Source organism: Phocoena phocoena, chromosome 4 (assembly GCF_963924675.1).
Source record: "Phocoena phocoena chromosome 4, mPhoPho1.1, whole genome shotgun sequence".
NCBI classification, from domain to species: Eukaryota; Metazoa; Chordata; class Mammalia; order Artiodactyla; family Phocoenidae; genus Phocoena; species Phocoena phocoena.
In genome coordinates, this window is record NC_089222.1 from 90,905,449 (window position 1) to 90,932,612 (window position 27,164).

The following is a 27,164-nucleotide window of genomic DNA, read 5'->3' on the forward strand; positions in this document are numbered from 1 at the left end:
TAGGCTTTACTTTGCCAACCACTTCCTAAACAAATAATCCTTTTCAAGTATTAATTAAATCACATCACTTTAAAAATCTCCAAAGGACTCCCATTACACTTAAAGTAAAATCCAAATGTCTTACCATGGCCTATAAAGCCTTTGGGATCCAGTACTGCATCTCTCCTTCCACACGCTCCCTCCGTCTAGCTCTGCTCTGTTCACACTTGCCTCTGGTAGGACCTGAAATTTGCCAAGGGTGCTCCTGCCTCAGGGCCTTTGCACTCTTCGTTTTTCTGCCCAGTAGAGTTGTACACAGGTCTTCTCAGGATTTGCTCTTCTCATTCAGGTCAGAGGGTTTTACTGGACTCTCCTACTAAAATAGCTCTCACATAGCCCCAGTCATTCTCTCTCTTTACTTTGCATGATTTCTTCAGAGCCTTTATGGGAAACTAAGTTATTTATTTAGTGTTTACTTGTTTATTGTCTGTCTGCTCCACTAGAATGTAAGTACCCTGAGGACAGACACTTTGTGAATGTGGCTCATGGCTTCATCCCCAGCTCCTGCTGGTGCCTGGTACCTAGTAGGTATTTAATAAATATTTGTTGAATGGATGATTGGCTAATTATATGTAGTGAATCTCCTTTCTCCTTGTCAACTAATTAGGTTCATAGGAAAGAATTTACATTGACCCTCTACTGAAAATACTGCTTACTGGTGTTTTTCCCAGCTGCTGTTCATCTGTATCTCCAACAGCCAATGGGCATCTTTTCCATCCTTGAAGAGGAATGTATGTTTCATCAGGCTGCAGATGTGACTTTCAAGACCAAACTTTCTGACAACCATTTTGGAAAGCCAGTTCATTTCCAGAAGCCCAAGCCTGACAATAAGAAGAAATATGAAGCTCACTTTGACCTTGTCCATTGTGCAGGAGTGGTAAGTTACCTCTAGACCCTCAGCCCTGAATTTTCCTGCCTCTGTTTCAAATGTACTCAGCCCAAAATCCTTAGATAATATATAAGTAAAGTTTAGATTAGAGAGATGAACAAAATAAATCTCAGGTCCCCAAAAAAAGTTGGTGTAGCCTTTTAGCACTTAGGATATGAAACACCCATACTATAATAACAGAGGTCAAAAATCTCAAAATCGACTCTGTCACCCCAACTCAAAGTAAGACAGCTTCAGAAAGTTATGGAGACCATCAAAGACATGGGATTTTCCTTACTTGTCCTTTCTTTCAACTTAACATTGTGTGAACGAGTGATTTCAATTGATCTTTTTATTGAAGATTTTTTTTCCCTTCTCTCATAAAGAGTACTGTGAAGTAATGGTCTCCAAACTATGACCAACAAAGATTCCTAATAACCCTCACTCCCTCTCCTCATTTCCCCACTGGAGTGTGTGTGTGTGTGTGTGTGTGTGTGTGTGTGTGTATGTGTGCGTGCACATGCCCCTTCTTTCTGCTTTTATGCTTCTGGTCAGTAATTCTGAATGGCACAAAAAGAGAACTGACGAAGGATAAAATAATACTTTGACCTAAAAATGACCTGTCAGTTGTACCTAGATATGCTTGTAAATCTCTTCTTTGATATCCTTGAATATTAATTATAATGATATTTATAGTAAAATATCATTGATAATGTTTTTGGAATGCTCACTGTGTGTCAGAGACCGTTGTTTTATTGCGTCTATTCTTGCCTATGAAGGAGGGCTGATGTGAATTGTTTCTCCTGGAAACGCCATCTATTTCTTCCTCTCTCTCCTTGGTGTTTCTTTCCCTCCCTGATTCTTTCTCCCTCTCCCTCCCTCCCCTTCTCGTCCTTTCTTTCCACAATGTAAATGGTAAAGCCTGAGAATCTCTTTGGGTTGCACATAGATTTCTGGAGTATTTATTCAGTACTGTTACATCAAACTGATTTAAAATTAAAGGACCCACACAATTTATGATTTTTTTTAAAAGGGATACACAATTTTCTAAGTAACTTATGCATTCACCTCTTTTGTTACCTGAACTGCATGCCTTTCCAAAGGTGCCTTATAACATCAGTGGCTGGCTTGAAAAGAACAAAGCCTTTCTTAATGAAACAGTGGTGGCTGTATTTCAGAAGTCATCCAACAGACTCCTGGCAAAACTCTTTGAAAATTACATCAGTACCAACACTGGTGAGTTGAAAAATCTTCCTCAATTTTTCAGCCTCCAAATGGAACCCATGTCTGCCTCAGCACTTATAAAATCCTGGCTTCTTTCCTGTGATATCTGTGTTTGATCCCTGTGGTCTGCGTCATCCCCTCTTATTAGCCTTTCCGTCCTCTGGCTGGTGGTTTTTCAGGGAAATGGTGCTCTAAGGTAGATAGATTTCAAGGAGACTGCTCCAGCCTGCTTTTATCTTCTACTTAACCAAGCTGAAGAGACAGCAGAAAATCATGTTTTGATAACTGATTTGGGAGAGATAACAAGCTCCTTTAATACATATCCCCCAAATATCTTGGAATTCTCTTTCACAGTGCTTTTATATTATAGTAATGGGGTTTTTGTAAGCTTCATGAGAGCAGAGATTATGTCTCACTTGTTCAAGTGTATCCTCAAGCATGTAGCAGATGCCTGTTTAGCAGGCACTCCATAAATACTTGCTGACCAACTAACAACCAATCTTGTTTAGTAGTCTGTAATTTACAAAGCACTTTTAGATACATTATCTTACTCAATCCTTGTCCTAGCCCTTTTAGATTCATGTAAAGAGAAATCTCTCCCTATCTTATAGGAGCAAGTACAGAATTAAAGTTTCACAAATCTACTGTTGAAAGATAAACTCAGGCATATTAAAAATTTTAAGAGTTTATTTGAGGAAAAAGCAATTGAAATTGGGCAGCATCAAATCAGAAGTGGTTAACAGCATTCCACCCACAGGAGCTCAGGGAGAGACTTTTATAGAAAAAAGGTAGAAGCAAAGTAAAGAAATTATTGATTAGCTGTATCTAAAGCCCAGTTGGCTGTTTGTGATTGGTTGTCCTTAGCATTTTGATTTGGTAACCTTGGGGCATTAACAGACTTAGTTTTTGTTTGCTTACATAGGCTGCCACACAGCATTAGAGCCACCTCAGTCTGATGGCCTCCTTGCTTCATTAATTTAACACTACTAAATGGCAAAGGCAAGGTAGGAAACGGGACTTGTGCTTACTAGCCTCGTGCCTATTCCACTCTCACTGTCTTCTGGAAACAAACAAAACAGAGAGATGGACAGGCTACCTGGATTCAGGATCCAATTCAGACTTCTACACCGTGATACAAAGCCTTGGAGGACACAGAGGCCAGGTTGCTGCCATTACCCTCACGTCTGGACTACTGCCAGCGGCAGAGGGACACAGTTGTCACAGTTCATAGCTGTCAGATTGGCATCTCCTGAGCAGAACTGGTCTTCAAACACGTTTAGTCCACACTGATTAAAAAAAAAAAAATTGGAAGTTCTCACGTACACATTTGGATTTCCTTTTTCTTTTGAAAAATGGGAATTATGGGAAAATAGAAAATCCGGCCAGTCTGGTTTCAGATGCCCTTGTAGCAATGGGGCAAACAGTACTAGCTGTTCTTTAAGTGGGATGTGTCCTCTTACTTTCTGACATTCTCACCCTCTTGTCTTACACCCAGCTTCAAGCTCACTCCTGTCCCCTGTTGCCTGCTTTGGGACTCCTGATGGCATGGCCAGGGAACGGAGAGAATTTAGCACTTCCCAGCCGCATTAGCACATGATGACATAATTCAGAAGCATGCCTGAAATCCTGTTGGCCCGCCTCAAGAGGAGCTTGAGAAATGGAATCTATTGGGTATGGACCCTGAAAATCTGCAGGTAGTGCGTTTGCTTGATTCTAATAGCTTCTAAAGTACCTCTGAGAAGTCTGATAAATAGTGGCCACATAAGTGTATGGCTCCCAGATGAGTAATTCTCTGGTCATAAGAAATCAGAGAGTGGTTTGGGCAGAGAATGAGAGAGGAAATTGTCTTCTGACTCTTCTGGTTGTGCTGTGTTCTTTTGAACTAGAAGAGAATTGTCCAGAATGTCCTTTTTCATTATTTTTTAAGGACCCCCTGAAAAAGGACTTGCCTCCAAGTTTCTGACTCATCCCAATTAAATTACTCATAATAACCATACTTTCTTCTGGAGAATCCAAGTACTGTAAACCAGTTACAATTCTTTTAAAAAATTAAAGGAAGGTAGTAGTATCCCCTTCCCATGGGGAAGTACAAAGAAGTCAAGTGATTCACTTGGAAGGCTTGGGGCATGTCAATAGGACATCAGTGATTAAACTTCATGACATCTGCCTCAGCACAGTTGCTACTCAAGCTAGAGAGTATTTTATCAGTTTTTCATATTGACAGCTGGCCCTTTTTTTCCAGATTGCCTATGGGTTTTGTTGTTATGCTTTTGTAACTTCATGAGTTAGCGCTACACAAATGTTTGCAAAACAGTTTGGCTTAGCATAGATTCCTTTGCTTCAAGAAAGCGGGAATAGATTGTTTTTATAAATTACAGAAGTAATGCATGAGTGTTGCCCCAAACACAGATAATATAGAAAAACTAAAAAGAGGAACATAAAAGTTACCTTTGATCTCACATAGAGAGATCACAATTGCTAATATTTTAGTGTATACTCTACCGAACATTTTTTATGTATATAGTCACCCGTAATACAATCACACTTAAAAACATGTATACACACTCAGTATCATAATATACAAACTATTATGTAGCCTAATTTTTCTCTCAAAATAAATCCGAGCAATCTTCCCATGCCAGTTATATGGATCTGCATCATCGTTTTAAAACATTGCAGTGTTTCATTGTACGCATACTCTTTCATAATTTAAGTAACCAATCTCCTGTTGGTAGACATTTGTTACCATTTAAATTTTTTGCTTATTATTTTTTTTAATGACTAAACAATGCTACAGTGAGTATCTGTGCACAGTTGCCTCTTTCCTTAAGGAAAAGCACCAGAAATAGAGTTTTGTGTTGAGACATGAATATTTTTAAAGCTTTTGGTAGACATAGCCATATTGCTTCTAGAACTTTGACACATTTATGCTTTCATCAGCAGGGTTTGGTAATGTGACAAAAAAGGGCCTTTTTCTTCTTTTTTTAGCTCTACAGTTTGGGGAGAAGAAAGGCAAGAAAGGAGCTTCATTCCAAATGGTTGCATCTCTGCATAAAGTAATTTTTAATTGCATCTATTCATATATTAACTACCTCACAATCTGCATATGTTATTACTTATTTGAAATTTTACATCTTCAAATAAGGATAAAGTATCTGAAGTTAACCAAGTTGGAAAAGTTAAAGATTATCTTGATATTAATGGACTTTCGTGGACACTGTCAGTGTCCTACTTAGATCCCCTTTATCAGCCCATCTTACCACTTATGAAAATATTAGCTCATAATAACTCACAGTTGCCAGAATTGCCCTTGGTCGAATGGGAAGCTAATCTGTCTCCTTACTCTCCTCTTCAGATTCTGGCCCCTCCCTTGTCTCAAGGAGGTACCAACTGTAGTATAATTGGTACATTTGTGCTCAGAGCTTCTGCAGGACTCAGACTAAACTGAGTCTATACCACTGCTTTTTTCTCCCCCTGCCCTACTGTACTTCCCTCCTTCTCCAAATAAATCTCTTGAACGAGAATCTCCATCTCAGATTCTGCTTCCAGAGAAACTGAGCTAAGATAAAAATTTTCCAGGCAGGAAACTTGAGAAACAGTTTCTTTCTTCAAGCCATTTGATTGCCCATTCATAAAGTATTGCTACCAAATTTAAAACAGGTAGATATGATACACAAGAGAACTATGTCAGTCAGATAAATATTGACTTGTCAAGGGAAGGAAATAATGTATTTTGGTAAGCAGGGAAGAATGTTGAATTCATTATTTTATTGTTGCTATGCATCTGGCTTTAAGACTAAGTTGGTCAACATGGAGACTTTTGTGACATAGGTTGGTGTTTTTAATGAGTTGCAAAGTGATTTTGTGTTGGTTATGATCTCTGTTTTAGGAAAACCTAAATAAGTTGATGACTAACCTGAAATCAACAGCACCTCATTTTTGAGATGCATAAATCCCAATGTGAACAAAATGTCAGGTAAATAGATTTCTTTGTAATCCACACTAGGAAATTCATTTGATTTAAGCTATGTTGAATGTCTTTGAATGAAATATTTACCAGTTTGTTTTATATAAGGGTAGATTTTCAGATAGAAAAGCTAAAATAAGTTAAAAGTGAGTTTTTTAAACCTCCTCAAGATTGCCTTTGAATTGAGATTCAAGTGGACATACAGAAGGATTTCACAAAGCAGACTCAATTGGATAACATTAGAATGCTTGACATTATCATTTAAATTCCTCCTTGAATTTCACGCTAAAATGTGGATGAGCTTCGGTGCCATTGTCTACAAGGGCAAAGTATAATAAGAAGGGATTGAATAATCAATTTGGGGATTAAAGTAGATATTTAAGCATAAAGGAAATCATTTGTTCTAAATTATCTAAATTGACCATAAAGAGAGTTTCTAAATCCATTTCTAATTGTTCAGAACTCCCTCTAGTCTTCCTTCATAATAGTAATATCCTCCCTCTCCTTAAAACTACCTGTCTCTTTAGTTATGTACTTCTGGGCAGTAGATACTTTTTAAGAAGTATTTTATTTTTCTTCCAGTTTTATTGAGATATAATTGGCACGCAGCACTCTATACGTTTAAGGTATACATACATCATGAAATGATTATAAGTTTAGTTGACATCCATCGCCTCTTATAGATACAAAAAAAAGAAAGAGAAAAAAAATGTTTCCTTGTGATGAGAACTCTTAGTATTTACTCTCTTAATAACTTTCAACATACCATACTGCAGTGTTAACTATAGTCATCATGTTGCACATTACATCCCTTGTACTTGTTTATCTTAAAAATGGAGGTTTGTATCTTTTGACCACCTTCATCCAAGTTCCACTCCTCCACCCCACCTCTGGTAACCACAAATTGAATCTCTTTTTCTATGAGTTTGTTTGTTTTTTGAAGATCCCACATTTAAGTGAGTGTGTCTGGCATTTTCATCATAAGCTTCTTTGCTATTAACATCTTTGCCCCAAGCATTTTTGCTGCAAACATTTTCCCCACATAACTAATTGGCCATAAGGCAATTTTGTCATAAAAGATAAAATAACAAAAAATAAAAGAGGGACATTAAAAAGGACATAATGAAACATGAAAAATGAATAACAAAATTAAAAAGACTATTGTGAAATGTAAAATATTTGAATAAATTTAAAATGTGTGTAGATTCACGACAATATGGTACAAATATCTGATTTTACTTTGTGGGTTGAACCTAAGCATTTATCTTCCAAGTCTTTGTTCATAGTTCATTGTACATTTTTTGGCTTGTTGATTCATCTCCTTGTTCTGCATCACACATTTTCTTTTTTGCTAAAATTTCTTCCCTCATTGAGAGAGGTATCAGTTTCCAAATACTAGGATACATGTTTGTAACTGAGCTTTGTGTTGTGTTATGAAAGCCTTCCACACTGTTGTTTGTTCTTGGCATATTGTCACATGTCTGTTGGTAGACGTTCCAAGTTCTATGGAAAATGTGGGTTCAACTCTGCACCTCTGAGGCCCTCAGCCTCTTTCAGATTCATGTATAGGAAATGGGAGTATTGTGTCAATGGAGAAATGAAACCAAATTGTCAACCAGTTGAAACCAAACTGTCAACCAGTTATTTTATCTCTTATGGCAAAATTGCTGCATGGCCAATTAGTTATGCGGTGAAAACATTTGTAGCAAAAACGCTTTTGACAAAGAAGCTTATGGTGAAAATATCTAGAACCATAAATGAGATTGTATGGTATTTGTCTTTCTCTGTCTGGCTTATTTCCCTTAGCATAATGCCCTCGAGGTCCTTCTGTGTTATCACACATGGCAGGATTTCCTCCTTTTATATGGCTGAATAATATTCCATTATACACATATACCACAACTTTTTTATCCATTCATCCATCAGTGGACACTTAGAATGTTTCCATTTCTTGGCTTTTGGAGTGAATACTTTTTGATGAATGGATGGTGCTAGGGCAGTGATGAGATAGGTAGGTGGTGGTGAATTATTTATGTTTTTAATGAACAAAACAAAGTTTTTACAGATATTAATTACATGGATCACTTTCCTTACATCTTGGATTTGAAGATTCCCAGGCTTCTGTTTGGAATTACAGGCTTCTGTGGAGCTTGGTTGGAGGCTGTCAGCCTCAAAGTTGTATATGCGATAAGCACTTATGTCTTCAGAGCACTAATCACTCTTGGAATATGTAGCCAGATGTTGTTGATTCTGATTTCTGAGGTTCTGTAGTACCTTGCATTTTTATTAACCGCCTGTAATTAAGACTCCCATCTTGACAGCCTGTGACCTATTCTGGGAAAGTGTGATGCTAAACAATGATGCTGCAGTTTGAGTTTTTGCAATGCAAACCCTTCATGTGCATTCACGCTGTATGTTTTTGCCTCATTGTTTCTTATCAGCTGGGTTTCTGAATGCATCTAGGGACACTGCTTCCATCTAGCAAGGAATCTAATTAGCTACCTCTATTTTGGAGCAATTCTGTTACCTATTAGAGTTGACTCCCATCGAATCAGCTCTGATTTCAGCAGGTTTTTTTTTTTTTTCTAAGTCTTAAGAGAAAGTCATAAGAAAAGCTTCATGATCTAATCAAAACAGTTCTTCATATGTCCTTAAAGGGAACGAGTATGCTTGACCCTATTGTGTCATAGAACTCCGCTTCTGCTCCTTCTTACAGATGATCTGTTTCTGTCTATGAAAGGGATGGGAGTGCAGGACTATGAATATATGGCTTAGGGTTTATTCCTGTGACCCCGGGCATAAGCAGAGAATCATCTCATTCCATTTTCCTTATAACACTCTAGCAGGTCTTTGTTAGGAGTGCTGCTTGGCTCCTTCCAGAAGCCTTGCTGAGAGCCAGATACAGTGGCTCATTGGTTGGCTTTTCTAAGGCTCCTATCAGAGATTGCAGCTGCAGTTCTAGTGGGCTCCATCTCAGGAACAAAGGGGTACTAGGAGAATGCTTATACTATCGAATACAACGTAGGCTTTCTCAAGATAATCAGGAGAGAAAGTAGGCCGGGATGTGGCCCATTCTTTCCTAATACAGAACAGTAAACACAGTGCTGCGGCTGTTCTCATCTTCTCCTTTCATTATATTCCCCCTTCTTGTAATCCCTCCCCTTCTTACTTGGAGATGCCAGTTCTCTTTTGTGTTTTATCCCCTCTTTAGCTGGTTTTTGGCTGGCAAATGGGTATAATGCCAGTCATTTACATTCTAGCAAAGATGTATTTTTTTCATCTTCTAGGAGTATTTGCTTATAAAATCTTGACTAACTGTGAACTAAAGGTTTCATTCCAGGTAAATCCTATTCAGAGACTCCTACATAATAGGATGGGTACTTTGAGTGCCATGAAGCTGGGAGTGAGTGAATCCTCTTACCTATGATGTAGAGAACACTAGATTCAAACTCTTTTAACCTCAGATGCAGCAATTAGGACAAAATCTAGGGTAAGCATTTTTTTAGACATGGACTCATTGTGACCGTTTTTCTTCAGATGTAATGGATGCTTATTTGGTTCTACAGCAGTTGCACTGTAATGGTGTCTTGGAAGGGATCAGGATATGCAGTGAAGGTTTTCCAAACCGACTGCTGTATGCTGATTTTAAACAAAGGTAAACATACATCCCAGGATCCAAGAAGCCTGGGGCAGTCCATTTCGTTTTCTTCTCTTGGAGTGTTTAGGCATGCATTGTTTGTTTGGTTGATATCCTCCAGACTACAGATCGATGTGTTTTGGTGGCGGTGAGATATATGATGACAGAGTTCCATTATTATTTCCCCTTACATCCAACATCTATGTAGCTGTAATATCCTTAAATCTCTATTACTGGATAATAGACCCACATATAGAAGAAATATATAGAGAAGAAAGATATGGAGGCTGAATTGAGTCTCTGAAATGTTGTATGTACTTAATCATAGCTGCCATCCAAGCAGGCTGTTGCTTTACTAGCAATCCTGTGAGAGGAAGGAAGCCAGCAGGGAGTGCAGAAGAAGGCAGAAGAGGCACCTTTGCTTTCTATTTCCCAGATTCTAAATGTGTAAATTATAGGTGATCAAGCAAATGTGAGCAAAGTAGAGTAGAGTAGAAAGAGTACCTGTGTCAGAATTAAGAAGTATATTTCTAGCTTTCCACCAATTCACCATTAGGGTGAGGGAATCTTGGAAAAGACCTTTAACGTCTCTGCTTTTCAGTTTCCTTATCTGCACGATAGAGATGTACTTAAGCCTGCCTCTTTCTTTCTCTTTCTCCTAATCTCTCTCTCCCTCCCTCCCTAATTGAGCCGAGAATCAAGTGAGGTGGTCTCTACAGCACTATGAAAAGTACAAATTATTATTCCAAAGTAAGGAATTATTGCTTGTATCCTCATTATTACTACCAAGAGTTTTGTGAAAATTGAACATATTGGTAGGAGGGGTGGAAGTCTATATATACCTCCTTTTGTCTCACTTGTCCAGATTTTTCTTTATTTGCACCTCAACCTCAGGATTTATTCTTTACTTATTTTAAATTAGGTACTACATTCTGAACCAAAGGGCCTTTCCAAAGAGCAAGTTTGTGAGCAGCAGAAAAGCAGCTGAAGAATTACTTGGCTCCTTGAAGATAGACCATACACAGTACCACTTTGGAATCACTAAGGTAACCAGAGAACTACAAAGAATGCTTTTGGAGAAGAGTGGGAGGAAAGTCTGTGTATCTTAAAATACCCATGAAAGTGCAATTATAAGGCATTCTACAGCTCTTGTGACCACAACTAATACAAACAGAGCTCCGATGAAACTGAAAACTTCAGCACTATTTGAGAGAGCAAATTCAAAATTCAATGCTTTTTGAACCTCAGTCTTGACTACATTTACATTTTTATAGTTATTCATCTAAGCAAGTTTGTGCCAAGATATAAAATACTGAATCAACTTTAGTGTGCTAGAAAATGTGTACACATCAGAGCTAGACAAAATTGAACCAACTTACTGGAGATAACTGCTTGTCTGCATGTGAACTGATTCATTCACAAGTACACTTTCAGGAAATTAATTCTGAAAGACTGTCTAAAAATGTTAAGGTCGGGCTTTCCTGGTGGCGCAGTGGTTGAGAGTCCGCCTGCCGATGCAGGGGACGCGGGTTCGTGCCCCGGTCCGGGAGGATCCCACATGCCGCGGAGCGCCTGGGCCTGTGAGCCATGGCCACTGACCCTGCGCGTCCGGAGCCTGTGCTCCGCAACGGGAGAGGCCACAGCAGTGAGAGGCCCGCATACCGCCGGGAAAAAAAAAAAAAAAGTTAAGGTCAACCCTACCATCCAAAAAATTAATCCAAAATTAATTTCCTTAAATGTGATTCACTAAATTCTGCTTCATCTTGAAGATCTTAACATGATCCACATATTTTGGGAAACTTCTGACTAACAGATTTTGTTTTATCCATTAGTCAATATCAGATTGTTTCTAATGACATCCATATAAAGGCCAAATTATTTGAAGAATTGGAGGGTCTGGGATGAAGAGCTTAAGAAAAAGAACTCTGTTGGACATGATTATAAAATATTACTCAACTCCCACATTTTGAATACCTGAGAGTCTGTTTCTGCTGGTTTTCACTCCTGGTGCCTTGCTTCCTTGTATGTTTAGTTATTTTTGCTGTATACTACTCATCTAGGGCAGGACTAGCATGAGTTGAGACAGCCTCCTAAGGCACAAAATTTAAGGCAGCACTCACTCTTCAGGTTGTATAAGTACTGACTTGTACAACCCTGAAAGTGAGTGCTTCCTTAAAATTTGTGCTTTAGGTACCTCACTCACCTCATCTTGGCCATTACTAATGATTCTTGAAAAAATATTTATGTGTATTTTTTATTGTCTAAGACAAAAGTGACTTTCTCTAGAGCAGAGGTCAGCAAATTATGGCCTAAGGGTCATATCCATGGCCTATTTTTTATATGGCCCCCCTAGCTGAATATGGTTTGACATTTTTAAAGGGTTATTTTTAAAGAGGAAGAAGAAGAAATAGAAGAAAGAGAGGAGGTGGAGGAGGAGGGCGATGGGGGTGGGAGTGGAGGTTCTACAGAGACTGTATGTGGTCTGTAAAGCCTAAAAGTATTTACTATCTGGCCCTTTACAGAAAAACTGTGCAGACCCCTGCCTGGGCCTATCTTAAAACGTAAACCAAGTTCCCTAGACAACCTAGACATTACTAATAGATCAGGAGAAGGATAGTCTAAGTTCTTAAGGAACCAATATAACCACAGGATTAAATAAAGTTGTTTTTGTGTGTGTGCGTGGCAAACTTTAGGTTTATAAAACCAAACTTTCTAGAATTTACATTTTACACATTAAGAAATATTAACAAGTAGTAGAACTGATAAACAAATACATCAATCGCTCATAGGGCCATTCAACAGGCATTTACTGAATGCCCACTATGAGTAGAACTAACATCTGACATTTCTTTTAGGTGTTTTTAAAAGCCGGCTTTCTGGGCCAACTGAAAGCAATGAGAGATGAGAGACCATCTAAAGTCTTTACATTGTTCCAAGCCAGGGTATGGGGAAAATTGATGCAAATCAAATTCCAGAGGATTCTGGGAGAGAGGTATGATATCCCCACCCTGTGTCCCCACTGCTAGAGTAATGGTGTGCCTCAGTCAATGTGACTTTAGCTCATTGCCTTACAATAGGTCAGGGTAAAGAGCTCTGCCACCTCTGCTTAGTCTGGGACTTAATTTGAAATTTTTAAAATTATGGAACACCAAACAGAGCACAAAGGGCTTCTATTACCCTATCTAACTAAGAATAAGCATAATTCAGATATTTCTTGCACTGCTTCCAGTCTTCCCTTTGGAGGGATTCTTTATAATTGGCCAAGTCTGGATCTCTGAGAGCAGTGTGACTCATAATTCAAAACAGAAGCAGACCTAGAAGTGTTTGCATGCATCTCACAGCCAGCTCTGTGGGGAAGTTTGCTGCAAAGTAGGTAGGTGTTCTGATCACTTTACAGCCTCCCCTGGGTCAGAAACTTACTCTTGGTGACATGTAACCATAACTCTGTTACTTCATTTCAGGCAGGTTCACTAGGGACATTTATCATCACCTCTGGACACTGAGGCATAGGTTTTGTTTAATAGAAGAAAACCTTTAATAGAATCATGGAAAGCAAGCTAACAAAATATCCAAACAGAGGGACTATGAGTAAGGGATTCTGTGGTTGTCGTATTTACTTTTTACCATAGCACAGTTTACCTTCTGGAGAGAGGTCCACAGGTCTTGGTATAATTTGCTTACTTGACAGTCTGTTAATTCCCTCTGTTTCCCCAAAGAAGAAAAATATTATTACATGGTGATGTCAAGGATATTAGAGAGACATTTACTAAGAGTCTTCTGTGACCTCCATACAGTGCCCAATGTGGTGTGGAAGTTTATGAGAGTTTGGGGTTCAGGAGACATGCCTTCTATGACCAGTTTTGTAAACTTGGGTAAGACTCTTAATTTCTCAAGTTCACTTCCTTCATCTCTAAAATGAGGTCTTTACTATCCATTCTCTCTAAATCATAGAATGACTTTAAAGGAATTTTTATGTAATATTTAAAATACAAAAAATATTATAATGCATACTCATGGAGCTATCATCAAAGTACATCAGTTCCTAACATTTTCTCTGTAATATCTCACAACTTAAAAATAAATAATTAAAAAAGTTGAAACCCTTTTTGTATTTCTCCCTTGATCCAGATCCTATTCCTAGCTCCTGAGATCCTGAATTCATTTTTATCCCTCTGTTTCATTCATATAAAATTTAACATTCTTCTGTAGTTACTCACAATATATTTAAAAAATAAACTAACAGACTCAGTTGAAGCCCCTTGCATATTTCTCCCTTGATCCAAGTTCTGTGGAGATATGCAGGTGTCCTTAAAAAGTTACATGATTTTGCATGTTTTTAGTCTTCACATAAATATGCTCCGTGTATTATCTTAAAATTTGTTCTTTACATTCAGTACTAGCTTTTAAATTTATTAACGTTGATAAATCTAAGGTTAGCTTATTGATCTTAACTGTTATATAGTATTCCATCATATGAATATACCACAATTTATTTATCCATTTCCCAGCTCAAGTAAACTTAAGTTATTTAAAAGTTTTTGCTATTACAAACAGTTCTGCAGTGACATTTTTGTAAATGTCTTCCCCTGCATATATGCAAGAGTTTCTTGAGGGCAATGTTGTTACTCAAAATGCTGGTCCATTGGCTGATAGTACCTAGGTAGCAGCTGACCGAGGCCCACACTTCGAGTGGCATTTCTCTAAGGTATGAATTGTTAGGTTTTAGGCTAGACACAACTCCAGCTTTATGAGATGTTGCCAAAATGCTTTCTGTTTTGCTCTTTACCAGAAGTATATGAAAGTCCCATGGCTCTATATTCTCACCAACTTGTGGTATTTCAACTTCAAAAACTTTTGCCAGACTTAGTCATATTTCTGACTTTGGGGAAAGATATCGTTTTCCTCTTAATATCATGTTTTCTGTAGATTTTTTTTGGTAGATATGATTTATTGTATAGAAGACATTCGTTCCATCTTATTTTGTTAGGCACGTTTACCAAGAAAGGGTTAAATTCTTCTTTTGCATCTAACCCATAAATGTGTTGAATTAAATTAATAGATTAAAAAAAGTTAAACCCACTTTGCTTATAAAATATGATATTTTTCATACATTGTGGGATGGGTTATAGTATTATAGTATTTTTGCCTCAATGTTCATGAATAAGTTTGGCCTGTAATTGTTTCTTCTGCTGTTATCTGACTTTGAATCAAGGTTACCTTAACCTCATAAAAGAGTTAGGCAATATTTTCTCTTTTCAAAACATGAAACAATTTATTTTGATTATCTGTCTTTGAGTGCTTGGTAAAATTTGCCTATAAAACCATCTAGATCTGGTGTTTCTTTCATGACAGATTTTACAATTTTGATTTAATTTATTTAATAGATATAAGCCTATTGAGATTTTTTTCTTCTTGAATCAGTTTAGATTAATTTCTTTCCTTTTTTGTTTTTTCAGTACACGGGCCTCTCACTGTTGTGGCCTGTCCCATTGCAGAGCACAGGCTCTGGACGCACAGGCTCAATGGCCATGGCTCACGGGCCCAGCCACTCTGCGGCATGTGGGATCCTCCCGGACCGGGACACGAACCCGTGTCCCCCGCATCGGCAGGCAGACTCTCAACCACTGTGCCTCCAGGGAAGCCCTAGGTTAATTTCTTTAAAAAAAGAAATTTTACAGTTCTTTTAAAATCTTCTAATTTGCTAGATTATAATTTTTAATCTCTATCATATCTACAGCTATGTTTCTAGGGCATGATCATAGATTATTTTATTTTAGAGTATTATCATTCCTAGTATTGTTTATTTATGCCTTCTCTTTTTCTTGCTTATTCATGTCAGATGTTTATTTAATTATACCATTTAATAACCCACCTTTAAATTTTTTCTTTATTTTTTTTGTTTTCTTGTTCATTAGTTTCTGACCTCAGCTTTATTCTTTCCTTCCTTCCACTTGTTTGGGTTTATTTTTCTTAATTCACAATTTTTTTCAGTGTGTCTAGTCAGCTGCTTAATTCTTCCTTTGAGTATTTGATTTCAATGACTATACTTTTCAGTACTAGACATTTTATATGGTTCTCTTTCAAATCTGTCTGCCCTTTTATCATAGTGGCTCATTTCTTTCTTGTTCTTTCCTTTATGTCTTTAATGTCTTTATGTCTTTATGTCTTTATGTCTTTAATAATTCTTAAGAATTATTTTATGATCTCCACCAGATTGTTCGATTATCTGAAATTCTTGGGGGTTTAATTAAACTTTTTATTGTGGGTGCTCACCCTCACTTATGGTTGAATTTTTTTCTATATGTGGTTTTTTTTTTTTTTTTTTTTTGCGGTACGCAGGCCTCTCACTGCTGTGGCCTCTCCCATTGCGGAGCACAGGCTCTGGATGCGCAGGCCCAGCGGCCATGGCTTACGGGCCCAGCCACTTCACAGCATGTGGGATCCTCCCAGACCGGGGCACGAACCTGTGTCCCTTGCGTCGGCAGGTGGACTCTCAACCACTGCGCCACCAGGGAAGCCCCTCTATATGTGTTTTGTAATTTTGAACTGTAAGCTCATCTTCAAGGGGACTTTAAGAAAATCTCTAGTGCTTGATTTTAGGGTATTTTCTTCAGTGCACTTTTGTATTTTTCCCCCAAGGGCCCAAAGGGTATTTATTACCAGTGTAAAAAAATGATTATGCTAATTTCTTGTGTATTTCTGCACTAATCAGGTAGTATAATTTAAATCTCAAACACGCTGGTGGTGCTGGTTCATAGTATAAAAAAAAAATTCTTAGCGTAGGATCTTTTTTCTTCACCCTGAGCCCAGACCAAATCAGATGTGCTTCTCTTTGACTTCTCTCTGTGCCAGTGGGTGAATTTTTAAATCCTCCTTTTCATTAAGGGTGAAATTCTTCGAAAATCACAGCCTGTCTCTTTATCCACAAGGATATAAAAATACAAACCCTACAATACCAAGCCTGGCTTCCTCCTTCCATAAGGATGGTCAGACATACAAGCATTCACTCTTTGCTATGTTTTTTTTTAGCTCCCTCTATTTCTTACCCTCTTTAAGGGTCAGCTCTCATTTAAAGGATGTTTGTAGTGGAAACATTTTCAGGACAAATAGTCCACAACATTGTTAGCCCCAGAAGTCCCTCAAAGGGTTTTTGATAGAATCAGATGAGAGCTTGGATGTAGAAGTGCTTTGAAGACTAATGAGGATTTATAATGACTCCTAAAAAGATGTGCTTATTAGGGATCTTAATTTGGAAAATAACTCTTTTACTTTAAAATTTTTTTATTTTTATTTTTTAAAATTTTATTTAGTTTTGGCTGCGTTGAGTCTTCGTTGCTGCCCGTGGGCTTTCTCTAGTTGCAGCAAGTGGGGGCTATGCTTCATTACAGTGCACGGGCTTCTCATTGCAATGGCTTCTCTTGTTGCAAAGCACGAGCTCTATGAATGTGGGCTTCAGTAGTTGCAGCACACGAGTTCGGTAGTTGCAGCACATGGCTCGGAGGCTCAGTAGTTGTGGTGCACGGGCTTAGTTGCTCCGCAGCATGTGGGATCTTCCTGGACCAGGGATCAAATCTGTGTCCCCTGAATTGGCAGGCAGATTCTTAACCACCCAACACCAGGGAAATCCGGAAAATAACTCTTTTAAATAGTCTAGGTTAACTTGCTTTTCTTTTTTATTTTTCCCCCTCAACTTAGGGATGCACTTCTTTTGATCCAGTGGAACATAAGAGCTTTCATGGCTGTGAAGGGCTGGCCGTGGATGAGGCTCTTCTTCAAGATCAAGCCTTTTGTTAGATCTGCTGGAATGGGAAAGGAGGTAGCTGGACTCAAGGAAGAGTGTGTGCAGCTGCAAAAAGCGTTGGCGAAATCAGAATCTCCGAGGGAGGAGCTGAAAGCCAAGCAAATCTCCCTACACCAGGAAAAGAATGACTTGCTTCTTCAGCTGCAGGCTGTGACTGGCCCCACCATTTCTTCTTCAAATCAAGTTTCTAATTAGATTCCCTTGTTTTGCAGGCAGTATTGCCTTGAAAAAAAATAGAGGCACGTGCTATGCAAATACTGTAGAATTTCATCCAACACAGACAGTGGGAACACTTAGAGAGACACCCTGTTTTACAGTGAAGTGACTTCATTGACAGTATGTCTTTGAAAAAGGGACAAACTTTTAGATGGGTTTTAACTATATAAACAGATGGAAATCTGTCATGGGAGCCAGGAAGCTCTGGATCTTAATTCAAATTCTGTAGTTAGCATGTAACCCATTAGCAAATCAAAAGACAGGATCTTTCTTAATTTCATTTTCAGATTTTTCATCATTAGTGTATAGGAATGCCAGAGATTTCTCTGCATTAATTTCGTATCCTGCTACTTTACCAAATTCATTGATTAGCTCTAGTAGTTTTTTGGTAGCATCTTTAGGATTCTCTATGTATAGTATCATGTCATCTGCAAACAGTGACAGTTTTACTTCTTCTTTTCTGATTTGGATTCCTTTGATTTCTTTTTCTTCTCTGATTGCTGTGGCTAAAACTTCCAAAACTATGTTGAATAAGAGTGGTGAGAGTGGGCAACCTTGTCTTGTTCCTGATCTTAGTGGAAATGGTTTCAGTTTTTCACCATTGAGGACGATGTTGGCTGTCGGTTTGTCATATATGGCATTTATTATGTTGAGGTAAGTTCCCTCTATGCCCACTTTCTGGAGAGTTTTTATCATAAATTGGTGTTGAATTTTGTCAAAAGCTTTCTCTTCATCTATTGAAATGATCATATGGTTTTTATCCTTCAATTTGTTAATATGGTGTATCACGTTGATTGATTTGCATATATTGAAGAATCCTTGCATTCCTGGAATAAACCCCACTTGATCATGGTGTATGATCCTTTTAATGTGCTGTTGGACTCTGTTTGCTAGTATTTTGTTGAGGATTTTTGCATCAATGTTCATCAGTGATACTGGCCTGTAGTTTTCTTTCTTTGTGACATCTTTGTCTGGTTTTGGTATCAGGGTGATGGTGGCCTCGTAGGATGAGTGTGGGAGTGTTCCTCCCTCTGCTATGTTTTGGAAGAGTTTGAGAAGGATGGGTGTTAGCTCTTCTCTAAATGTTTGATAGAATTTGCCTGTGCAGCCATCTGGTCCTGGGCTTTTGTTTTTTGGAAGATTTTAAATCACAGTCTCAATATCAGTGCTTGTGATTGATCTGTTCATATTTTCTATTTCTTCCTGGTTCAGTCCTGGCAGGTTGTGCATTTCTAAGAATTTGTCCATTTCTTCCAGGTTGTCCATTTTATTGGCATAGAGTTGCTTGTAGTACTCTTTCATGAGCTTTTTATTTCTGCAGCGTCAGGTGTTACTTCTCCTTTTTCATTTCTAATTCTATTGATTTGAGTCTTTTCCCTTTTTTTCTTGATGAGTCTGGCTAATGGTTTATCAATTTTGTTTATCTTCTCAAAGAAACAGCTTTTAGTTTTATTGATCTTTGCTATTGTTTCCTTCATTTCTTTTTCATTTATTTCTGATCTGATCTTTATGATTTCTTTCCTTCTGCTAACTTTGGGTATTTTTGTTCTTCTTTCTCTAATTGCTTTAGGTGCAAGGTTAGGTTGTTTATTTGAGATATTTCCTGTGTCTTAAGGTAAGATTGTATTGAAATTAAGAAAACACTCCCATTTACCATTGCAACAAAAAGAATAAAATATCTAGTACTAAATCTACCTAAGGAGACAAAAGACCTGTATTCAGAAAATTATAAGACACTGATAAAAGAAATTAAAGATGATACAAATAGATGGAGAGTTATACCATGTTCTTGGATTGGAAGACTCAACATTGTGAAAATGACTCTACTACCCAAAGCAATCTACAGACTCAATGCAATCCCTATCAAACTACCACTGGTATTTTTCACAGAACTATAACAAAAAATTTCACAATTTGTATGGAAACACAAAAGACCCTGAATAGACAAAGCAATCTTGAGAATGAAAATGGAGCTGGAGGAATCAGGCTCCCTGGCTTCAGACTATACTGCAAAGGTACAGTAATCAAGACAGTATGGTACTGGCACAAAAACAGAAAGATCAATGGAACAGGATAGGAAGCCCAGAGATAAACCCATGCACATATGGTCACCTTATCTTTGATAAAGGAGGCAAGAATATACAGTGGAGAAAAGACAGCCTCTTTAGTAAGTGGTGCTGGGAATATTCGACAGGTACATGTAAAGTATGAGATTAGATCACTCCCTAACACCATACACAAAAATAAGCTCAAAGTGGATTAAAGATCTAAATGTAAGGCCAGAAACTATCAAACTCTTAAAGGAAAACATAGGCAGAACACTCTATGACATAAATCACAGCAAGATCCTTTTTGACCCACGTCCTAGAGAAATGGAAATAAAAACAAAAATAAACAAATGGGACCTAATGAAACTTAAAAGCTTTTGCACAGCAAAGGAAACCATAAACAAGACCAAAAGACAACCCTCAGAATGGGAGAAAATATTTGCAAATGAAGCAACTGACAAAGGATTAATCTCCAAAATTTACAAGCAGCTCATGCAGCTCAATAACAAAAAAACAACCCAATCCAAAAATGGGCAGAAGACCTAAATAGACATTTCTCAAAAGAAGATATACAGATTTCCAACAAACACATGAAAGAATGCTCTACATCATTAATCATTAGAGAAATGCAAATCAAAACTACAATGAGGTATCATCTCTCACCTGTCAGAATGGCCATCAAAAAATCTAGGAACAATAAATGCTGGAGAGGGTGTGGGGAAAAGGGAACACTCTTGCACGCTGGTGGGAATGTAAATTGATAAAGCCACTGTGGAGAACAGTGTGGAGGTTCCTTTAAAAACTACAAATAGATCTACCATATGACCCAGCAATCCCACTACTGGGCATATACCCTGAGAAAACCAAAATTCAAAAAGAGTCATGTACCAAAATGTTCATTGCAGCTCTATTTACAATAGCCTGGAGATAGAAACAACCTAAGTGCCCATCATCGGATGAATGGATGAAGAAGATGTGGCACATATATACAATGGAATATTACTCAGCCATAAAAAGAAACAAAATTGATTTATTTGTAGTGAGGTGGATGGACCTAGAGTCTGTCATAGAGAGTGAAGTAAGTCAGAAAGAGAAAAACAAATACCGTATGCTAACAAATATATATGGAATCTAAGGAAAAAGAAAAGGTCCTGAAGAACTTAGGGGTAAGACGGGAATAAAGACACAGACTTACTAGAGAATGGACTTGAGGATATGGAGAGGGGGAAGGGTAAGCTGTGACAAAGTGAGAGAGTGGCATGGACATATATACACTACCAAACGTAAAATAGATAGCTAGGGGGAAGTAGCCGCATAGCACAGGGAGATCAGCTCGGTGCTTTGTGACCACCTAGAGGGGTGGGAGGGAGGGAGACACAAGAGGGAAGAGAGATGGGAACATATGTATATGTATAACTGATTCACTTTGTTATGAAGCAGAAACTAACACACCATTGTAAAGCAATTATACTCCAATAAAGATGTTAAAAATAAAAAAAGATAGGATCTTAATAGGTCCTGAGAAAAGCTTTACTGAGATCTTCAGGATTATTGCAGTATGCCCCTAACTGGTTTTCCTGATTTAGATCTCCCTACTTGCCCTTTCACAGTCCAAGTCAATATCACAATCAGGTGAGTTCTTAAAAACAGCAGTTTTCAACCTTGACTTTGTATCAAAGTTATTTGTGAAGCATTAACAAATAAAAAGAAAGGTGCCTAGACTCCACTCTCAGATACTTTGACTAAGTGGGTCTTATGTGGGTCCAAATCATCTGTATGGGTGATTCTGATATGCAGCCAGGATTGAGAATCATTGTCTTGAACAAATATGTTGCTTCCCTGATGAACAAGCTTCAGGTCCTGCAATATGTGCATTATAGGATCCAAACCCTTGGCCCAGGCATCCGAGCCTCCATCTCTAATCTGATGCCGATGTGCCCTTATTCACTCCCTTTTTTATTCCTCTTCTCTAGCTACCGGGACTACTGTTACATCCCAAAGGCAAGTATGAAATTTTATCCACTTTATTGTACTCTCCACTGCACTTAGCACAGTGCTACGTTAAATAATACTGGGTTCAAATACATTATATAAATATATTGTATTTTTCCTGCTTTTTGGACTTATGGAAAACAGAAAATTTACTAGTTTTAGGCTGACCCAAGTTATTCGTTTCTTTTGGGACTCTGCTACCCATCAGTGTTCCAATAGGCCATATTTTACGAGAGTTTACATTCAGACCCACATTTCTGATACATATTTAATATAGCAGTGGTTCAAGAACTTTAGTGTGTATCAGCCTCACCTGGGATGCTTGTTAGAAATACAGATTCCTAGGCCCCGCTCCAAACCTACATTAAGATCCATATTGTGAGAATCACAGTTTGTAATATTTTGTCTGCCTTAGGACACAGCGAGCCTAGGATGAGACCTGGCCTCCTAGTTTTCATCATTCTTCCTCTCAACAAAAAGAGTGGCCAGTACTACCTGGGCTGATGTGGGGATAGAAATACACCCAACTTGTGAAGGGAAAGGTGGGTAAAAGTCTGGGATACATGAATAAAGATCACTGTGGGGAGCATAGGAGACACATGAAGCCAATTGCAGGGCAAGTCCTGGAAGGCTGAGATGAGTTCAAATTGTAACTGATTTAAAAAGCTGACCTGGCTATGAAATATTTTATCTCATTGATTTTTTTTTATCTCATTGATTTTTAAGAAACACACCTCCATACAGTAGGAATCAAGGAAACAAGGATTCTTTTCAAATTATTCACTAACTCAAAATACCAGAAGCACTGAATGAACCCATTTCAATTAACACTGTGAGTACATGAGAAAATAACTGCCACTGGGGAAAGGATGGTCCTCCTGTTAAACTGTCACACCACTGCTCAGCCGGCCGCAAACCTGCCATCATGTTAAATGAGAGGATCGATGATGGTCGATTGGATTGTTGGCTTCATTTGGTGATGGTGACAGGTCCTGTACAAGTGCTGAATGGAAGAGAGCAAGGAGCTATTCTGCCTGTCAACCTGGGATGAACTAAGATCAAATATCCCCATTATTGCTCAAGCATTGGAAGCTTCTCTGATATGCATGGATCCTTTTTGCCTTAACATTTTTGTTTGTTTTTAGTTTAGCCCTTCTCTTGGGTCTTCAGTGATGTTGGGGCTTCACTATTTTATACCTCCCCCATCTGTGCCTCTTTGAGCCCCATTTGTTGGGCAGACAGGCTGAGAGTTAGCCAGGATCCAATAGCCTGGATTTTTGCCCTTCTCTGCTCTTGATCTAAGTAGATGAAACAACGTAAGCCAAGCAAATAGTTAGGTAATAGACTGCCTAAATTGCAGAGGATGGATGAGGTCTAAAGATGAAATATGGAGATATGTGTGAAGTTATGTCACAACGAGACCTCTAGTAATTAAGAACTTGCTCACAGAAAAGAGGTTGTGTTTAGCCTCTAAATGGAGACAAATGAAAGGCGTTCAAAGTTACACAGGTGCTTTTGTAGCAAAAAGCAATCGGCCCCTTCATTTTTGACTTGGACCATAACACAGAAAGAGTGGGCCACACAGTGAGAGTTGGCAGCAGTATGTTTGAAAAAATAAGAGGAAGGAGGATTGCGCACTCTATGGTTATAACTTGGGGAATTTACTGCTGGCAGAACCTTCGAGAAAAATATTTTAGTTGGAAATAATAGTAAAGTCTAGTTAGTGATATTCAAGGAACCTCATGAATTGTAAATTCAGCTTATGAATAAAAAAAATACAGCCCAGCTCTATTTATTAGAAGATGCTTATATATTAAACAAGTGCATCAGGGTCCTTATAATAATATTATAAATATTCTATTGTCTGAGGGAACACCACTTTCTTAAAAGACCATATTCTGAGCAAGTACCACCCTCAAACTATATGCCTGCAGGGATGCTTCCAGTAGCTGTGATTTAATCAGCACACCACTGATTTTTGGAGGCACGTTAGCTCCTTTAGCCCACCAGGATTCTATTAAGTGCTTTAGAAGAGGTAATCTAATCTACTGAATGGCCTGAAAGATCAAAAGCACCTCCAAACACAAGCAACTCCTCCACTTCTCAACCATAGGGTCAGGGAACTGGGAATATTATGTCAACTGCTTAGGAAAGGTAGGTGCAAGTGCCGGGCAGAGGACAGGCAATTATCTCTCTGCTGTGTGTTAAGTAGCATTTCGCCTGGCTGTTAAATTACTTCCAGCTGTTGGCAACAATTTTCTCCTCATCATGGCGGGAACGAGAGACCCTGGCAAATGCTGAAGACCAGTGCGAGTCGCTGATTAAATCCAAGTTCCAGCTGGAGGCCAGCGTCCAGGCGCGGCCTGCGTTGGGGGTTGGGGGGGAGGAAGAAGAGGAGGTAAATTCCCAGCTGACTGCCGGAGGGCGGAGACTCGAAGATGAATGTTCCGCGTCGAAGAAGAAAGAAATCGATGACCTGGAGACACTATTGGCAAAGTCACAGAAGGAGAAGCGTGCTTCAGAGTACAAGGTACTTTTTCTATAATGTCAGGAAAGCCTAGATGCCTGAATTCCACACTCTCAATTGGGCTCCAGGACCAGACTTGCTCTGTTTATATTAATTAACACAGTGGTCCGCAACTTTACAGCACTGGGAGTCAGAACTGGCATCAAATGAAGGATCTGGTGAACTGTGCCATCCTAACTCAAAGTTCCAACTTGAATTTATGGAACCCCACTTAATCTCCCAAATGAAACGTTTTCATTTGTTCCAATCTAATTGCATGTGAAATCTGATAGAAAGAGCAAAATGGTTTCATTGGGCCTCTCTAAGTATCCTTTTTTGGAAGGAGAGGGAACAGGATGCAGTTTATTGAAAGGTGATTTGGGACACGTCTGAATTCCCACCTCTGTCATTGATTTGGAGCTTGACCTTGAGATGTCATTTTAATTCCCGCTAAGGACCTTAATGTTTTGTTCATTTTAACTGAGGTTTTTATCTTGTGCATCTGTGTATAGACTGAAGTCAGCTGAGGGGTCTGTATCAAACCTTTGAGAAAAAAAAAAAAGTCTCCAGAACAATATCCTAATTTTGGCAGCTGATTAAAGAGCAACTCTTGTACATCAGTTCCCTTTCATAAAAAGCACTTGGACCTGATATAAATGGCTTACACTTTTGCCTATTTTATCAGCTGGAACTCTCTTTAACTGCCACTTTCTTAGGATTTGAGGCACAAGATTAATATTGCCCCAAATACTCTAAACAAAGCTAAATTACCTTTAGTGGTGTTTTTGTTATACAAATAATACGACACTCTGAATACTGGCCATCCACTGACCTATGCTGATAATATATATATATATTTTTTTTAATTAATTAATTATTTTTGGCTGTGTTGGGTCTTCGTTTCTGTGTGAGGGCTTTCTCTAGTTGCGGCGAGCGGGGGCCACTCCTCATCGCGGTGCGTGGGCCTCTCAATATCGCGGCCTCTCTTGTTGCAGAGCACGGGCTCCAGACGCGCAGGCTCAGTAGTTGTGGCTCACGGGCCTAGTTGCTCTGCAGCATGTGGGATCTTCCCAGGCCAGGGCTTGAAACCTTGTCCCCTGCATTGGCAGGCGGATTCTCAACCACTGCGCCACCAGGGAAGCCACTATGCTGATAATAATTGATTAACCAGAATACCCCATTCCCCGACCAGGAGAGCTAACAGATCATTTGTGTCTGTGTGTAAAAGAAAAAGTGAATTTAGAGTTTTAAAAAGTCCATCAGGAATTTGGCTAAATTTGGTTCTTTATGACAGTCGATACCACATGAGATTTTTGGTCCTAGAAAGGAGAGGAGATGGCCCTTAGTGTTTATACCCCACCTTCCATAAGTGGCTCTCATGGAACTGTTGTCGTCTTCTCCCCACAGGTTAAGAATCTGACTGAGGGGGTGGAGTCTCTCAGTGAGGACGTCAGCAAACTTCAGCGAGCAGCCAGGGTGCGCGGGAGGCCTGCCAGCAGACCCTGGAGGACCTGCACGCAGAAGAGGAGTAAACCCTCACCCTGAGCAAAACCAAGCTGACACTAGAGCAGCCAGCAAACGAGGTCAGTAGTGATATGTCTTGCTAGTTAGCTGTGTGTCTACATCTGTACAAACCTCCACTTTTTACTTAGTTCATTTATCTTGACATTTTCAGGAAAACTTAGTAGCATGGTTAATTTCCCTCATTATTTAGAAATAAGAGGTGAGCCACTACAGTAGAAGAAAGGCCCCAGCATGTAATCTGTCTGTTTTTATATGCAACTTTCACACAACCCTGGGCAGTGGGAGAACACTGAGATGAATCGTGAAGGGGTATCAATCTGACTGACTGTTCCCCACAGAACCTGGTGTTTTGCCCCGCAGATATGTTGGCGCTTTATCTGACACTAGTACTGAAGGATTGCTTTAAGGCCCTGTTGTGTCTCCAGCCATGCACTGAGGTTTGTTAAAGTAAAAAGATATGTAAGTCGCAAGCTGTGTTCTACCAACACTATTGGAAAACACTTGTAAGATTCTGGAGATGGTGCCCCTGTTCTGCCTCCAAATACCCTGTGAAATAAAGATGCTTCAGACGAGTCTCAGTGGTTAGGTTCATCACTCTTCCTGTTTCCTCCCAGCTGACAGTGTGTGCATTCACTGTTTTATTAGTCCCCAAAGCTTAGCTTTTATTAAATTGCTGACAAGCGTGGTTAGGGTTTTTTTTTTTTTATTATCTGCTTCTTTTTCCTCATGCCTTTCTATCAGTTTCCTCTATTACCTATTAGTCATCTCACTTCTCCTCCTATTTCCACTGATACATATCTCACAAAGCCTCAATATGGGGATTTATTGGTTGTGTGCAAACAACACACACACTTGTTCTCTCGCAGAGTTCATTTATTTTCAGGTTTTTGCATACGCCCTTCAGAAATTCTCCCTTCTCCCCTATTCGAATTTTATATCTTTTGCTAGTCACAGGAAATAGCTTCTATTGTGGCAAAGTAAATATATCACTGAAAACTAGCCATATTGTAACTGTTGTTTAGCCTCCCACTAAGCTAACCTCAACATCATGGTTGGCAACACTACAGACAGAACTTGAATGTTCTGATCACCTTGATGGAGGTACCAGAATATGACACAATGTTATGGACCATAGAGGGTACCAAGGTGGTAAAGGAGGGTGTGGAAATCATGCCATGTGAGATGCGTTTGAAAGGGTCAGTGATACTGGGTTGGAAGACTCAGGACAGCTGTCTAACATTCGTGAATGATCATGTGGAGACAGATTTGTTTGGTGCTGCTCCAGGGAGCAGAGCTTAGGCTGGTGGGATGAACTTACAGAGACTACTTTGGCTTCTTATGA

The 27,164-nt window shown here is 38.9% G+C and overlaps 1 protein-coding gene across 1 annotated transcript in view; it reads left to right on the plus strand.

The window, feature by feature from the left end:
• MYH15 (myosin heavy chain 15) overlaps positions 1 to 27,164 on the plus strand; it is a 171,445-nt gene that overhangs the window by 74,865 nt on the left and 69,416 nt on the right. The window contains 12 exon segments of the mRNA XM_065875875.1: positions 737 to 916; positions 2,011 to 2,143; positions 5,120 to 5,187; positions 6,021 to 6,069; positions 6,072 to 6,107; positions 9,636 to 9,753; positions 10,658 to 10,781; positions 12,591 to 12,727; positions 17,431 to 17,693; positions 24,075 to 24,322; positions 25,706 to 25,763; positions 25,766 to 25,881. Of these exon segments, the coding sequence (XP_065731947.1) occupies positions 737 to 916; positions 2,011 to 2,143; positions 5,120 to 5,187; positions 6,021 to 6,069; positions 6,072 to 6,107; positions 9,636 to 9,753; positions 10,658 to 10,781; positions 12,591 to 12,727; positions 17,431 to 17,693; positions 24,075 to 24,322; positions 25,706 to 25,763; positions 25,766 to 25,881 (1,530 nt within the window).